Below are 17,726 nucleotides of genomic sequence, written 5' to 3'. Positions count from 1 at the left end.
TCCCTTTCCTGTACTAAATTTTAAAGCTTTTGTAAAAACAAAACAGACAAAACGAGGAACTTGGAAAACTTAGAAAAAATTAACACTGCTACCATCAATTCATCAAATATTTACTTAGAGCTTCACTTAATGCATTAAGATTACAGTGACAAATACATTAGAATCCATTTCTTTTACATACAGTAAATTTAATTGTTTTCATTCATTCTATGGCACCAAGGGCATCCTAAGTTGAAGCACTTGTATAATGCCAAATGACTAAACAGTTACTAAAATATGACAGCATGGGGCAGGACACTGTAGATTTTCCTCATAGTATATTTCTCTGCAGTTTCTCAAATTATTTGCTGCATGACCCAAATAGCCATAATTCACTTTTTGTACACATCAGTACCATAGAGAATTAGGGAGTATAGAAAATTAGAGGTTGATGCCAATGCCATAGGACTTTTTTCTTATTATAAAGGTTATTAGATACTAAAGATTGTTTTTCCTAAAAAAATTTCTAATTTTAATAAAGGGGGTCAATCAAAAATGAATTTAAACTACTTTCTAAAGTGATACAGTATCAGAATAATCCAGATTTGAATATAACATTTTGCTCCCAACTGATGTTTGGATGAAGGACTGCTTCACTGAAGGAGATCCCATCATATTCAGGGGTGAATCTAACAATGGAGAAGAAATACTACTAATAAAAATATTTTTCCACGTTGAGCAAATCTGTAAACTATACCTTTGTTTATAAAAATTGCTTGTATTAGTTACTATAATATTCAACTGTGGATAAAAATTCGTGGAAATAAATACTTTTGAAAAAAGTGGTGTGACAAATTTAAATGAAATTTAAAACTCTGTAACTACACATTGGCTGAAAAGTTAATTTTTAATGCTTAAGAAGCTATTCAGGGGCCTATATTCAAAGATGCTTCATGATCATTTAAACCAGGGGTTGGCAAACTACAGTTTGCAAGTTGGGGGTAGAGAGAAACTTTCCCTATAAAATAAGACTTATACTGAGCTACACAATTCAAGCAAGGCAGTTTTGGTGTAGTGGATCAATGGAATAGGACAGAGAGCCCAGAGATAGACTCATATGTATAACTTTGTAAATGGTAGCGGTGGCATTACAAATCAGTGGGGAAAATATTTACAAGACCTGTATGGAGGATCTTATATATAAGTGAAAAACATTAACAACATTTAAAAATTGGAGAAATATATTTCACAGATAAGAAGACTCCATACCACAAAAATGTCAGTTGTCCCCAAGTTGGTCTATAGATTAAAATCCATCTCATTACAGTTTTTTTTGGTGAAAATTGACAAGCTAATTCTAAAATTTATATGGACGAGCAGAGGCCCAAGGTTAAGGAAGAGGCTCCTCAAGACAAAGAGGGAAAGCTTTCCCTAATACGTACCAAGACTTACTATAAAACTTTAGTAATTCAGATGAGTGAAACTGGCACAGAGATAGAAAATTTGACCATTGGAGCAGAACAGAGAGCCTAGAAACAACATTTGTATGGAAACGTTGGTAGACTGTTTATTACCTAGAGGAGCACACACAAAAATCACCTGGAAATTTTTTTAAAAATTCACATAACCGGGCTTCCCTGGTGGCGCAGTGGTTGAGAATCTGCCTGCCAATGCAGGGGACACGGGTTCGAGCCCGGGTCTGGGAGGATCCCACATGCCACGGAGTGACTGGGCCCGTGAGCCACAACTGCTGAGCCTGCGTGTCTGGAGCCTGTGCTCCGCAACAAGAGAGGCCACGATGGTGAGAGGCCCGCGCACTGCGATGAAGAGTGGCCCCCGCTTGCCTCAACTGGGGAAAGCCCTCGCAGAAACGAAGACCCAACACAGCCAAAAATTAATTAATTAATTTTTTTAAAAAAATTCACATAACCAACCTCACCCAAATGTACAGGATAAGACATCTCCAGGGAAGGTGCCCTTAAACACCCATCATTAGGGAACCCTATTGAAATATTTCATGATACAGAAATGTGTTCACAATATACTGATCAGCTGAAAAGTTACCTCTGGAACCCAACTTCCAACCTAAGGATGGACAAACTTCTGGGTGGCTGGTGGAAGAATAACCTCTCTTCAGGAAAGCCTCCACCTCATTCCCAGAGAGGTTAGGGCCTATCTTCAGGACCTCAACAGGAAAACTGTGTGCCAAGAGCCAAATTTCAGACAACATACACTTATCTAGTAACAGCTGAGAAAGAACAAAGCAGCCGACATCTGGGTCCTGGTCTGACACTTAGAGGTAGGTCTGTGTGGTGGCAGAAGCTGGCCTGGTGCTCCCAGCTAGGCCCCGGTGATCTCCTTCTGCACACAATCTTACAAAACCACATCAGACAAGCTCACTGACTAATGAAGGGAACCAACACAAGACTACTTCACAGTTTTGTCTAAACACAAACACAAGATCTCTGTGCAAACCACACGATACCAAACACCCCTCTCCCGGCTAATGGGTGATTGCAGCTTCTTCACCAGTTGCAGCTTTAGTCTAGCTCCAATCTGCCCTCCTTCTAGATAGGATCATGCTGAAATAGCTATCAAAGACTTGACCCGACTTCTGAACAGCACCCAATCCAGAGTGAACCTCTGCATCTCTGGACTCCCCAAATCACCTAACCAAAGCCCAATGTCCAACACCCTCTCACTGAGCTGCCCCTCGCTTCCCTAAGGTGTGCCCTTGATGTGCAGACTTCCCGTTGCAACAGCGTTAAACCCAACCTGTTCACAGACAGGTGTGTGCCAGGAGGCGTTTGGCTGAAGGGCATCAACACAGTGTTGTCCCCTTCCACCAATATTAGCATTTTGCAGGGTAAAATTAGAACCAAGGAGGTACTGTTACAGAACCAAACTTGGGTCCTCTCGCCTGCACACAGTAAAGCCAATCTACCAACACGGGGCCGTGGGGAAGGAAAGTGCAGTGTACCGCAGGGCTAAGCAAGGAGTATGGGTGGCTAATGCTCAAAAAACCTGAACTCCAGATGGATTTCAGGGAAAGGCTTTGAAAGACAGGGTGAGGCAGAGGGTCTCAGGGTACCTGATCTGCTCCTAGACATTCTTCTGACTGGTTGGTGGTGAGGTAATCAGGAGTCAACATCACCAACCTTCTGGTTCCAGCTGGTCTGGGGTCTATGTGCTTGTGGGCAGCATGCAGTTAACTTCTCCCACCTGGTGGTGGTTTCAGTATCTGCAAAACAGCTCAAAGAACTTGGCTCAGAATATTATCTATAGCCCTTCAGGAGGAACTAAAGGTCCTTGACTTTGTTTTAATGGCTAAACTGTTATTATTTTTGTCTTGACTGTTTTCCTTTGTTTCTGCATTTTCTCATTCTCTGATTAAGTTTGCTCTTTGGAACTCAGGGAAGGCCTAGGCAGTTAAAGTTTTTCTACCAACAAGAGGCAGGTGGAGGACGTGGGGGTGGGGGTAGGGGGCGGGTCTGTCCAGGGAAGGACCAACAGGGGCCTGCATGGTTACACCTCAGGTTATACAGGTTATGGCAGTTACCTTGGAGATACTGCCAGTTTGGTTGCAGACCACTGCAATAAAGTGAATAACACAATAAAGTGAGTAACATGAATTTGTTGGTTTCCCAGTGCATATAAAAGTTATGTTTCCACTATACTGAAGTGTGCAATAGCATTATGCCTAAAAAAACAATGTACGTATCTTAATCTAAAAATACTTTATTGCTTAAAAATGCTAACCATCATCTGAACCTTCAGCGAGTCTTAATCTTTTTGCTGGTGGAGGGTCCTGCCTCAGTATTGATGGCTACTGACTGATCAGCGTGGTAGTTGCTGAAGGTTGGATGGCTGCAGCAATTCTGATTGACATATATACACTAATATGTATAAAAGAGAGAACTAATAAGAACCTGCTGTATAAAAATAAATAAATAAATAAAATTAAAGGAAAAAAAAAAGACAACAATGAAGTTGCCACATCTATTGACTCTTCCATTCACGAACGATTTCTCGTAGCGTGCAATGATGTTTGATAGCATTTTACCCACAGTAGAACATCTTTCAAAATTAGAGTTAATCTTCTCAAATCACTATGTATGGCAGCTATAGCCTTACAAAATGTATATGTTAAACAATGACTTGAAAGTCAAAATGACTCCTTGATCCATGGGCTGCACAATGGATGTTGTGTTAGCAGGCATGATAACAACATAAATCTCATTGTACCTCTCCATCAGAGCTCTTGGGTGACCAGGTGCTTTGTCAATGAGCAGTCATATTTTGAAAGCAATCTTTTCTTCTGAGCAGGAGATCCCAACAATGGGCTTAAAATATTCAGAAAACCATGTGGTAAACAGATGTGCTGTAATCCAAGCTTGTTCCATTTATAGAGTACAGGCAAAGTAGATTTAGCATAATTCTTAAGGATCCTAAGATTTTCAGAAAGGTAAGTGAGGATTGGCTTCAACTTCAAGTCACCAGCTCCACTGGCCCCTAACAAGATAGTCAGTCTGTCCTTCGAAGCTTTGAACTCAGGCATTGACTTTTCCTCTCTGGCTATGAAAGTCCTAGATGGCATCCTCTTCCAATAGACAGCTGTTTTGTCTGCATTGAAAATTTGTTGTTTAGTCTAACCACCCTCATTAATTATCTTAGCTAGATTCTGGATAACTTGCTGCAGCTACTACATCAGCACTTGCTGCTTCACCTTGCACTTTGATGTTACAAAGACAGCTTCTTTCCTTAAACCTCATGAGCCAACCTCTGCTAGCTTCAAACTTTTCTTCTGCAGCTTCCTCGCCTCTCTCAGCCTTCACAGAATTGAAGAGAGTTAGGGCCTTGCTCTGGACCAGGTTTTGGCTTAAGGGAATGTTGTGACGGGCTTGATCTTCTATCCAGACCATGAAAACTTCTGTATCAGCGATAGGCTGTTTTGCTTTCTTATCATTGTGTGTTCACTGGAGTACCACTTTCAATTTCCTTCAAGAACTTTTCCTTTTCATTCACAACTTGGCTAAATGTTTGCAAAAGGCCTAGCTTTCAGCCTGTCTTGGCTTTCCACATGCCTTCCTCACTAAGTTTCATCATTTCTAGCGTTTGATATAATGTGAGAGATGTGTGACTCTTCCTTTCACTTGAGCACTTAAGAGGCCACTGCAGGGTTATGAATTAGCCTAATTTCAATACTGCTGTGTCTCAGGGAATAGGGAGACCTGAGGAGAGGGAGAGAGACAGGGGAACAGCCAGCCAGTGGAGCAGTCAGAACACACACAACATAATCGATTAAGTTTGCCATCTGATATAGGCGCGGTTTGTGGCACCCCAAAACAATTACAGTAGTACCAGCAAAGATCACTGATCACAGATCACCATAACAAATATAATAATCACGAAAAAATGTGAAGTATTGTAAGAATTGCCAAAATGTGATGCAGAGACACAAAGTGAGTGAATGCTGTTGGAAAAATGGCACCAGTAGACTTGCTCCAAGTAGGGTTGCCACAGACTCAATTAAAAACAAACCAAAACAAAACCAAAAAAATGCAATAAAGTGAAGCAGAATAAAATGAGGTATGCCTGTATTACTAAATAAAATTCTAAGGCTTGGTAAGGATATAGACACTGCAAATAACCTTCCAACAGGTAGAGGAACAAAGACAAATACACTTGACCCTTGAATGGGGGGGTAGGAGAGCCCACCCTCCATACAGTCAAAAGTCTGTATACAATTTATAGACAGCCCTCCATATGCTCAGTTCCTCCATATGGGAGGTTCCAACCAACCTCTGCTCATGTAATACAGTAGTATTTACTATTGAAAAACATCTGTGTATAAATGAACCCATGCAGCTCAAACTCATGCCGTTCAAGGGTCAACTGTATATATCCTTCACTTAGGTTTGTGACAATATCTTAAGCTATTTGGAACACACCTAGACCTGGGGTAAACTTAAAATAAGTTCAGCAAATCAGTGTCTGTGTTATTTTCTGTCTACATTTCATTTCTGCTGTTCTTATTTGGCAACTCGAACTCTCTGTAGAGTAGGTATTTGTTATAAGGACAAAACCACATCCAAGGTAATAACTGCTTCTTAATTAACAAAATTTGAAGTTATCACCAAAGCAGTTAGATTAACAATGAGCACATACGTAACTTGCCCAACTACTCAATATTAGCAAACTCACTTGTCTCATTTACTCAAATTCAAGGCCCTCTGTATCCTTGGGTTCTGTGTCCATGGATGCAATCAACTGCAAATCAAAAATATGTGAAAAAAAATTTTTTTCCAGAAAGTTCCAAAAGCAAAACTTGAATCTTCCATGCACCAGCAACTATTTACATAGAATTTACATTGTATAAGGTACTATAATCCAGAGATTGCTTAAAGGAGAATGTGTGTAGGTTATATCCAAATACCATGTCATTTTAGATAAGGGACTTGATTTTGGTATCCTCCTGTAACCATTCCCTAAGATACAGAGGGAAAACTCTACTCATTTGTTAACATTGTCCTAGCCCCTACCAACTCCACCAATTTTCCCAGTTTCTGTTACTGAAACTTCTAAAGCCATTGCTGCATTTAGAAGTTACTGAAACTTCTAAAGCCATTAATTTTGAGTATTATAGGAAGTTTAAGCACAGGAAAATTATCCACAAAATGTAGAAGATAGGGCTGAGGCTGGTTATTTCTGAAATCCTAATGAAATCTTAACATTAGAATTTACAGATTTACAATAGATTCATTGATTTCCAGTCTTAACGCTGATCTACTCTTTTTTTTTCAAAAAAAATAATTACAGAAAGAAATGATAACAGGGCATTTCTAAAAATACTGAGAGCTAAATGTCTTAGAACATTTACATCTCATGAGGGCCCATGTCTAGATTTTAAGAATTATAAAATAACTAATTTTGATATAGATATTTAGTGTTATACAATATATACTTGGTTATATATGGTTAAACATGAAAAGAACTAATTATAATTTATTTCTGGTAATTTTGCATCTTTATTGAAAGATACTTTTCCTCCCAATTTTTATTTTGAAAAGTTAAATAACTACTGAAGAGTTGTCAAAATAGAGCAATGAACAACCGTATACTCTACCTTTAGGTTCCCTAATTGGTAATACTTTGCCGTATCTGCTATCTCTCTTTCTCTGCCAGTGTATTTGTATGCATTTTTTGAGTCATTTGGTAATTAGTTGCAGCATCATGACTCTTCACCTCTAAATATTTCAGTGTGTACCTCCTAAGAACAAAGGACAATCTCTGCCATATCTACAATATAATTAACATAATCAGGAAAAGTAATGTCAGTGCTACCGTCTCATGCAATTTATAGAAAGTTCCCCCAACTGTCCCAATTCTGTTCTTTAGAGTTGTTGTTTTTAAATCCAGTTTCCAATTAAAGATCCCATGTTACATTCAAATGTCACATATCTCCTCTAATCTAATGCTATTCCCGGCCTTTTTTGTTTTTCACAACATTGACATTTTTTTAAGAGTTCAGGTCAGTTATTTTGCAGAATGTCCCTCAATCTGGATTTGTCTGATTGTTTCCTTATGATTAGATTCAAGTCAGACTTTTTTTGGAGAAATCCTACATAAGTGAAGTTGTGTCCTCAGTGTATCCAGAGGGTGCATGATGTCAGTTTGTCCCATTAATGGTAATGTTAAGCTTGGTCACTTGGTCAAGGTAATACAAGATTTCTCTAGCGTACGGATAACTTTTCCTCTTCATGATACTTTGAGATTATGTAAATATCTTTACATAGATTTACATGTTTTTTATATATGTAAAACTTTTACCCAATGGTTTTCAAAATCCATCCATTTTCATGACATTTTTAATTACAAAAAACTTAGGAAATTTGGAAAGACTTACTGCTGGTGATCTGTAAGGTATTGAGTGGGAAACTGTGATACTTAAGAGTGATGGTATCTTAACTTTTCTTAATAAATATATGGGGGGCAAATTGAATAGAACCTGCCTTTTTCTCTTATTGAAGAACACTAATACCCTTATCAATAGTTCTACAGACCAAATGCAATAACTCTGCATTTGGACTATTAGAAAGTTTTAATGGAAAAACCCATAACTTTTTTTTTTTTTTAAACCCATAACTTTTAAAGATCTGTTTATTTCCTCCACCACTGTATCTCACACTTATGCATAATTCACTGCATGTTTTCTGATTTTTATTTTCTTCATTACAAAACACACATTTGACTGGCTTAAGTTTATTGAGTGTCAGCTTGAGATAAAATGTGTTGGTTTTGGCTCACCTAATGAATTCCATTTTGGTTTCAATTTTATTATGTTACTAGCTTTCAAACATAAATCAATTTCTAATGCTCTAATGGTACTAGCTCTGTACCATCCTTGGAAGAATTAAGAAAATAATCATTCAAATCATTTCCTGTAGGAGCCATGGTTGAGAAAGGCTGAGCATCTAGTAGTGACACATTGCCTCACTTCTCCACCTACCTGAAACCACACTTTACCTCATACCCCCAGATCCTTCCCCTGCCAAAAAAAGCATGTAAATTTTCTAATCCAAGCCACCATATGTAAGTATGTTACTTTTACCAAGGTTTCAACTACTTTATTTCTTCCACCGAGGAAGATTAACTTAACATTCACCTCCTTTCCTGTTTTCTATAACATATACCTTAGTTAATGATACCTGTCTCTTTTTCTACCTCCGCTTCTATGTTCCACATGCCATAAGCCCTGGACAAACAACATGGGCCTTGGGCTTCTGAGAACCAAGAGTTCAAACCTATAATTCAGCAAATCTAGATTTGAGGCCTTGGCAAATTCTTTGGTTTCTCTGGGTCTAAGCTTCCTCATTTATAAAATAAGAAAGGAAAAACTCTTACCTATTTCATGGGGTTGCAAAATGTTCCTTAATTTGGGTTTGTCTGATGTTATATGAATTGTATGTTATTCTGTTTTATATAACAATTATCATATTGCCTGAGTATATGAACTATAAACAGCATACATAAGTGCCTGGTGCATGGTGGGCACACAGTGCTCATAGATGGTAGCTTTTATTTTACTATGTTCTTTGCTCATCATCCAGAATATGAAGGTGAAAAAAAATCATTGGGTATGTGGGAAGCTTTGATTTATTCAAAGTCCAAATTCCACTGACTATATACACTTCTTGTGAAAAAGGAGTATACATATTTTTTAAAGTTAATAGCCTTGGAACTCATGTATTGAATTGATGACTGTCAATTTCCTGGATTTGCTCAAATCAAAGCAACAGAAGAAAGAAAAGGAATAAACCAGAGGGTCAAATTACAATAGATGGTGAGTAAAAGGGAACAGTGGATAACTGGGAGAACAAAAGGGAAATGAAGGAATTTTCTGTAATGACGGACATGTTCTAAATTATATTTTGAAAGCTGAGAGTAGTTTGGGTTAAAAGAGTGTATGCACTTGTGACAGTCATCCAATTTAAGATTTGTACATTTGACCCCATGGAAATTTTGCCTTAAAAGAATTGTAAACAAATACTGACCTCCTAACATGAGCCATAGTATTTCTGGGTGATCTTCATTTAAAAAAAAAAAAAAAAAAAAAAAGATGGAAGAACAGATGGAGGGACGTGATACAACAAATATGGCAAAATGTTAACAACTGTAGAATACAAGTGGTGAATATATGGGTGTTCACTGTAGAAGTCTTTCCACTTTCCTGTATGTTCGAAAGTTTTCATAATAAAAACTGGACTATAAAACAAACAAATAGGGACTTCCCTGGTGGCGCAGCGGTTAAGAATCCACCTGCCAATGCAGGGGACATGGGTTCGAGCCCTGGTCCGGGAAGATCCCACATGTTGCGGAGCAACTAAGCCCGTGCACCACAACTACTGAGCCTGTGCTCTAGAGCCTGTGAGCCACAACTACTGAGCCCGTGTGCCGCAACTACTGAAGCCCGCACGCCTAGAACCTGTGCTCCGCAACAAGAGAAGCCACCGCAGTGAGAAGCCCGTGCACCGCAACGAAGAGTAGCCCCTGCTCGCCGCAACTAGAGAAAAAGCCCGCGCACAGCAACGAAGACCCAACGCAGACATAAATAAATAAATAAAATAAATAAATAAATAAAAGTAAACAAACAAACATACACAATGTGAGAGGGCCACGAAGGCATTTGAAAAGCAGGATTCTAGAGCGGGCATTGCCTGACAGCTCACAGAACACCTCAGTGCCTCCCACCACCCCTTCCCTACTGTGTGGTCCGAGCGCGGGTTGGAAAAGAATTTCCAGACACAAGGCCGAATGTAAGGAAGATAGAGTTTATTAAAGAGAAGGGTCGCTGCAAGAACAGCTGGCCGACTTCCTGGTAGGCAGGGAAAGCCGACCCTGAGCGTGGGTTGCTTGTCTGGTTTGTTTGTTTGTTTGTTTTAACATCTTTATTGGAGTATAACTGCTTTACAAGGGTGTGTTAGTTTCTGCTTTGTAACAAAGTGAATCAGTTATACATATACATATATCCCCATATCTCTTCCCTCTTGCGTCTCCCTCCCTCCCACCCTCCCTATCCCACCTCTCTAGGTGGTCACAAAGCACCGAGCTGATCCGAGCCAGCAATCCCACTACTGGGCATATACCCTGCTTGTCTGTTTTTATAGCCAGAGAACAAAGGGACTTCTGAGTCACCCGCTGATTGGGTAGGATCTGCATGTTTCCAGTGGGAGGAATACCTTTCTGTATATGGTATGGAAAAGGAGCAAGGCATGCTGCTTGGGAAAGCTCAGAGATGTTGCAATGGTTGCTGCATGACAGAGTGATAAGGGTCTGGTAACTCTCTGTTCCGGGGATGTTGGCCCTTTTAGTTTATCTCGTTCTTTGTCCTTGGAGCACACCACACCGACCACGCGAATCAAGCCCGAGGCAGCCTGGCCAGCCTCCGAGCCCTGGCGCTGGGGATCTGCCCCTTCTCTGCCCGGGTCGCCTCCTGCTCGCCCGGTCTCAGTCCGTTCTCAGCACACACTCTATCACCTGGTTCCCAGAACTCAGATTGCGCAGTGGTCACGTCATCATCGACCAGGGCTCACAGTTACAGCGGCAGAGGCATCCCTAACCTCCCTCATCCGTAGCCTAACCGGCTCACCCTAATCTCCCAGCCCCCGGTTCCCTGGCCCCATTTCGCCTGACAAGTTTTCATAATCCTCTCAGGCTCCGCCAGCGGCGCCGCCAGCCATGGGGCCCGATCATATAAGGAAAATACTGCGGCTTCATCCGGAGCTGCACCGTGGACCCGGGGGCGCCCCTGCCCTACGCTACTCGCTACACTCCTCCCCTGCCAACCTCCCCAGGCCTGTCCCCTTCGCCGGCCCCGCAGTCTAGGACTCTGCCCCTGGTCTGCGCAGCCGCTCTCCCCAGCCTGCGGGAGTCGCTCAGCCAATCCCCTCCCGCCGTCTTCCGGAGCCTCCCCCACTCGACTTCCGGTCCGCCGGCAGCGCCCGCCCGCAGCCCACCTCCTTCAAACCAGTTCCACACTTTTCGGTCGCCTGGTCACACGTTTAAGAAAATTCAGGAGTGAGGATGAAGAGGCACGTTAATTACCTGTTGGGGGTAGCGGGGCGTATAGAGGCCGGGGATAGGATGGACAGAGTAGAGTCAAATCATTCTCTTGATTGGGAGACAAAGTCTTTAAAAACAACGATATGAGGGAAAAAATCCGCTTGCGAGGAACGTTCTCTTGTCCAAGGCCGGTCTCCCCGGGAGGTTTTGGTACCCTTGGTTCCCACGGGGTGGCGCAGAGGGCCGCATCCTGCCAAAACAAGAGAGAGAGCCCTGGCCCGGCCGCGCGAAGTAGGTAGAAAGGCGCGGCCGAGGCCACGCTGGCGCCGCCCCTCGCGCTTAAAGTCCGGGTGCCCGGGGCGGTACGTCAGCGTCGCGGAGGAGGACCCCTGCGCTGCCGTCCGCCGCCATGGCCCTGCTCCGAGGTGACCCCTGCAGCCTCGCCTCTCTCGCCCCTGGTTGGTGGGGGGGTGCGGAAGGGCCCGGTCTCGGCGGGGAGTCGAGGCCTCCTAGGCGGTAAAGGGGACTTGATAAAACCCCAACCCGAAAGCACTGTTTGGGTTCAGGAGAAAACATACTTGTCAGGCACTAGCGACAGTGATCTCCCTGCAACTTACAGCTGAGAGTTGAGACCACGGTTTGCTTGCTTCTGACCTTGAAGGTCATTTGCCTTTGCGCGGTAGTGACTCACCTAGTTGGAGGTTAGCTGTTTGGAAGACTGGGGCGGCGCCATACGCACGAGGCGGCCTGGGGCGGAGGGGTGCCTCTCCCATGAGCCCGGCGGCCTCGGACTTGGTCAGAGTGTGGGCGGGGCTTGGGGGAAGGAAGGAATGTTGTCTTGGAGTCGGCAGGGGATCTCTGTTCCCCCACAGTGCTTGGTGGCGATCTGTTGGAGAACTTTCCTTAATCCCTTTCCCTTCTATTCTTTCGAGTGACTCCAGAAGAGTGCAGTCATTGAGTACATAAATTCTACAGTTATTAACTTACAAAAATATATGTAAACTCCCTTTTCATAACAAGTGGTCGCAGTCAGTGGAATAAGGATGAAAGCTCATCCTTACTTTCTGTGTCCTTTGAAGAACCTTCAGATGGAACACGTTATATATCAAGGCCCCGGGCAGAAAAACACTTGGCAGGATCTATCTAAGAACCAACATTCTGGTGGTGCAGGGCCCTGTGGGCTCTGTGAAGGAGGCGGGGTTTTATTCTAAATTCAAAAGAAGGCAATCTCCTACCTTAAAGTAGAATAACAGGATCTGATATCCAATCTGCCCCCATTTCCTCAGGGCTATGAGGCTGCCTATGTAGCAAGGAGGAGAATTTAAGAGCATTTAAGAATCTATTGCAAAGGTCCAGGCAACATCAAATGATGGTTTTGACTCAAGTGGGGGGCAGTGGAATTGGGGAAAAGGGGGAGGAATGATTTGAGATAGATTTGGAGTTGGAATTGACAGAAGTTGGTGATAGGTTGGATGTGGCAGGTCAATGAGAAGGAAATGTCAAGAATGACCAGGTTTCTGGTTTGAGGAATTGTGTTCATGATGATACTCCTTATGGAGTGAGGAAAACTGGGGAAGGGATAGATTTGTAAGAGAATATTGAGGTGCTCAAGTGCAGATATCAGGTAGGCAGTTGGTTAGGGGGATCTGGAGCTCAGAAGAGCCAAAATGACATGTGAACAGTTCAAGTGAGAAATAGGTATTCTGAGACAAGAGGATTTAATTTAATTTGTCAGTGCTCTTTCCAATTCTGAATTTAATAAAGCAGCATATTGATTTTTTTTTTAGATGAGGTATTCAGAAAACTCAAATTATTTAAAAGCTGCATGGTCATGAGCTGTCTTCTTTAAAAGGAAATTATATTTTTATTGGTTTCTCTGTATAAGAATTTATCAGTGGTTCTGACCACTTTATTTTAACACAGACCCCTTTGAAAGTTTGATGAAAACTATGAACCCAGTAAGGGGAAAGAATGTACATCAACACCTGCATTAGGGGAGTATGAAGTTTATAAATTTGGGACACCATTCACCATGGTGTTAAAGTTAGTGATTGTATTTTTATCCATTTCCCTGTTTTACAGGGAAACTGTAAACTGTTTTACAGGGAATGTTTCCCTGTTTTACTGCTGTCCAGAAAGGTAGAATGGCTTGTCTCTAATGATAGTTAGTGTCTTGATTGTTATTGGTTAGTTAGAATACATTACAGATACGTACTTCTCTCAAGTAGCATACTAGGTGCTTGCAGGACTAGTGGGTAAGAGAGAACGTGCAACTGATTCTTGTGGGGAAAAGGACACATTTGAATGGCAGCATATAATTGACTTTGGTAAAGATTGTCATTAATTTATCAGATTTCTGTAGAACCAATACCCCGGGTTTTTATTAGCACCAATCCCAGGGCTTGGTAGAAGGGTTGCACTCAACAAATGTTAACTCTCTTAACTGCTCCTTAGCTTTGCTGGGAATGTTTGTGCAACCCTTCAAGGCAGGTGAGGTGGGCAGGTGGGGGCGGGGGTCAGGGAGCTGCCAGATTAATCCTGAAACTGAAGTGGATACAGAAGCAGCAGTTTTCCTTGTTAGCTTTGGTTGCTGTCTGCAGTTGCTGTAATTAAATGAGTAAATATTTGCCTAACAATGTAGTGAAAAGGAAGGCAGAACTCCTCTTTCTCTTCTAGTGTTATTTTTCCTCTGTGGTCACATCTGCCACATTGCCAGACCCTTTCCTGGCGTTTCTGACTCACTGTGCTCTGGATTAATATGTCTTTTCATTGTCTTTCAGTAAAAATCTTTAACCTCTGAATTTTCAGAGCCTTTTAAAATACACAAGATCTTAGCTGGGTGTTAACGATGGTTAAGTTTTAGACCTTTCAACTTCCACATAAAATCGACATCAGATCAAATAATTATTGCCATGGTATCCAGTTTATGAAATTACAGGAAAAAATCCTTTAGATTGTCTAGTCTTTGTACCTGCACATGCCAGATTATTTTTAAAAATACACTTAATAGCTTTTTCCCCCTTCAAAATAATTGTATTAGTTCAGTTTTAGCCTTGCTCATGCTAACCTTTACAGCCTGGGAGCTGCAAGTAAGCAGATGTGATGTAAGGAAAGGGGAAGTTCTTGCTTTTATTTTCATTTTCACACACGCACACTCTTTTGTAGATTTCTCATATTTCACCATACGCACTTCCCACACAAAAATGCTTTCTTAGATTATGAAATACAAGGAAAAAACTCATGACAGGAAATTTATGGAGAAGCAAATGAAATGTGCCTTCATTGTTTCTGAAAAGTCAATGTTCAGTTCGAATCATTTTCATGTATGCAGTATATCATTTTTTCTGGCTTTGGAGATTTTGTCTTTTGTTTTGAGAAGTTTGACAGTGATGTCCCAAGATGAGTGAGTGTGTGCATGTAATTTGCATTTATTCACGTTGGGGTTTACTGAGCTTGACTCTGTAAATTTATATTTTAGGTTTATAGAAAAATTGAACAGAAAGTACAGAGCATTCCCATATACTTCCTCGCCTCACTCCATTATCCCCTATTATTAACAGCATTAATGTGGTACATTTGTTACAATTGATGAACCAATACTGATATATTATCTTTAACTAAAGTCCACAGTTTACATTAAGGTTCATTTGTTGTGTTGTATAGTTCTATAGGTTTTGACAAACGTATAATGACATGTATCTACCATTATAGTATCATAAAGAGTAGTTTCACTGCCCTAAAATTTCCCTGTGCTGTACCCATTCATTTTTCCTTCCCTACCACCCCCAACCCCTGATAACCGCTGGTCTTTTTACTGTCTCCATAATTTTGCCATTTCTAGGTGTCATATAGTTGGACTCATACAGTGTGTAGCCTTTTCAGATTGGCTTCTTTCACCAGCAATATGCATTTAAGTTTCTTTCATGTCTTTTCATGACTTGATACCACATTTCTTTTTAGTGCTGAAGAATATTCCATTGTATGAGTGTACCACAGTTTATCCGTTCACCTACTGAAGAACATCTTGGCTGCTTCCAAGTTTTAACAATTATGAATAAAGCCGCTATAAACATTTGTGTGCAGGTTTTTGTGTGGACCTAAGTTTTCAACTCACTGGGGTAGATACAAAGAAATGTGACTACTAGATCATATGAGTGGAGTATGGTTAGTTTTAGTTTTGGAAGCAACTGCCACACTGTCTTCCAAAGTGGCTGTACCATGTTGCATTCCCAGAAGCAGTGGGTTTCTTTTGGTCCACATCCTCACCAACGTTTTGTATGGCCAGTGTTTTTGGATTTTAGCCATTCTAATAGTTGTGGGATAGTATCTCATTGTTGGTTTAATTTGCAGTTACCTAATAACATGATGTCAAACATCTTTTCATATGACTATTTGCCATTTGTATAGTATCTTTGGTAAGGTGTCTGTTCACATTTTTTATGCATTTTTAACTGGGTTGTTTGTTTTCTTATTATTGAGTTTGAAGAGCTCTTTGTATATGTTAGATACCAGCCCTTTATCAGATAAGTATTTTGCAAGTATTTTCTCCCAGTCCGTGGCTTGTCTTTTTGTGCTTTTAGTAATGTCTTTTGAAGAGCAGAAGTTTTCAATTTTAATAAAGTCCAAATTTTTCTTTCATGGATTGTGCTTTTAGTGTTGTATCTAAAAAGTTATCACCAAGCCAAACCAAAGGTCGTCTAGATTTTCTCTTTTGGTATCTTCTAGGAGTTTTATAGTCTTTGAATTTTTTATTTAAGTCTGTGTTCCAATTTGAGCTAATTTTTATGAACGGTGTAAGGTCTGTCTACTTTGTTGTTGTTGTTGTTTGCATGTGGATGTCCAGTTGTTCCAGCACCATTTATTGAAAAGACTGTCCTTTCTCCATTGAATTGCCTTTGTTCCTTTGTCAGACTTTGCCCATGTTTTTTGTTTTGTTTTGTTTTCCCCAATCATCTTTTTCCTCTGTTCTTCAGATCAGGTAATGTCTGTTTATCTCTTTCAAGGTCACTGAACCTTACTCCTTTCACTTCCATTCTGCTTTTACACCCACTCGGTGTATATTTTATTTCAGATATTTTTCAGTTTTAGAATTTTCACTCTGGTTCTTTTTTTTTAAGCTTTTTTTTTCTTTGTGGAGATGTCCTATCCTTTATTATGAACAAAGTTTTCTATACATCCTTGAGCATAGTTATGATAGACAGCTGCTTTAAAATACTTGTCTGCTAATTCTAACATCTGGGTCATCTTGGGGTTGGTTGCTGTTGATTTTCTTTTATCTCAAGAATGAGTCACACAGGCATACGTCATTGTATTGCACTTTGCAAATACTGCGGTTTTTTACAAATGGAAGGTTTGTGGCAACCCTGTAGTTGAGCAAGTTTATTGGTGCCATTTTTCCTACAACGTTTGCTCACTTTGTGTCCGTGTTACATTTTGGTGATTCTCGCAATGTTTCAAACCCTCCATCAGCAAAAAGATTACAACTCACTGAAGGCTCAGATGATGGTTAGTATTTTTCAGCAATAAAGTATTTTTTAAATTAAAGTATGCACAATATTTTAGACATAATGTTATTGCACACTTAACAGGCTACAGTACAAGCATAACTTTTATAGGCACTGGAAGACAAAAAAATTCGTGCGACTTGCTTAATTGCAGTAGTCTGGAACCAAACCTGTAATATCTCTTGAGATATGCCTGTATTTTCTTCTTTCTTCATATGTGAATAAATTTTGGATTGTGTGGTGGACAGTGCAGGTGAACCATTGTAGAGACTGGATTCTGGCACTTTCCAAAAAGTATTGACTTACCAATTATTTAGTTAACTTTTTTTGCAGGTAGTTAATTTGGCTGAACTCAGACTGCACACTCTGTCTCCCCTGTAGAGGGCAGTAGCTCAAATCTAACTAATTCATTTAGGCTTAGCTGAGGTGGTTGTAGTTGTCCCCACAGGTTCATGATTAAGGATTCAGCCAGATATTTGGGCTCCGCACTGTGCTGCTTTTCTTTCACAGATTCCCCCCCCCCCCCACTCAGTTTTCAGTAGCTGCGATTGCCATAAACTTAGTTCTCTGATTCTTCAAGCCAGCAAGACTTTGAGTTTCTGAATTCTCGCCATTCTATTTAGTGTGGGCTGCTGGCCTTCAAGTTAGAGGTTATAAATAACTTGGACACTCACCCTGTGC

At 40.8% G+C, this 17,726-nt stretch overlaps 1 protein-coding gene, 1 long non-coding RNA gene and 2 other non-coding genes across 6 annotated transcripts in view; 1 reads left to right on the top strand and 3 right to left on the bottom strand.

The window, feature by feature from the left end:
* Window positions 1–10,976: 10,976 nt before the first annotated feature.
* LOC132347844 (uncharacterized) lies at window positions 10,977–12,337 on the bottom strand. The gene is made up of 2 exons (XR_009497302.1): window positions 12,233–12,337; window positions 10,977–11,791 (listed from the first exon to the last, which is right to left on the bottom strand). It is a non-coding gene; the product is annotated as an uncharacterized LOC132347844 (long non-coding RNA).
* Window positions 10,982–11,064, bottom strand: LOC132348324 (small Cajal body-specific RNA 18). Its single transcript, XR_009497442.1, has one exon. It is a non-coding gene; the product is annotated as a small Cajal body-specific RNA 18 (non-coding RNA).
* On the bottom strand, window positions 11,142–11,282 carry LOC132348269 (small Cajal body-specific RNA 17). Its single transcript, XR_009497400.1, has one exon. It is a non-coding gene; the product is annotated as a small Cajal body-specific RNA 17 (non-coding RNA).
* ACAA2 (acetyl-CoA acyltransferase 2) overlaps window positions 11,802–17,726 on the top strand; it is a 42,040-nt gene continuing 36,115 nt past the window's right edge. Inside the window, exon 1 of one of the 3 annotated variants that reach the window (XM_059894731.1) lies at window positions 11,802–11,999. In XM_059894731.1, the coding sequence (XP_059750714.1) occupies window positions 11,951–11,999 (49 nt within the window). In that variant the 5' untranslated portion in view covers window positions 11,802–11,950. The remainder of the gene's footprint in view (window positions 12,000–17,726) is intronic. The other 2 variants (XM_059894729.1, XM_059894730.1) reach the window with 2 other exon arrangements.

Source organism: Balaenoptera ricei, chromosome 14 (genome assembly GCF_028023285.1).
Source record: "Balaenoptera ricei isolate mBalRic1 chromosome 14, mBalRic1.hap2, whole genome shotgun sequence".
NCBI classification, from domain to species: Eukaryota; Metazoa; Chordata; class Mammalia; order Artiodactyla; family Balaenopteridae; genus Balaenoptera; species Balaenoptera ricei.
This window is presented reverse-complemented; position numbering and strand designations above follow the sequence as displayed.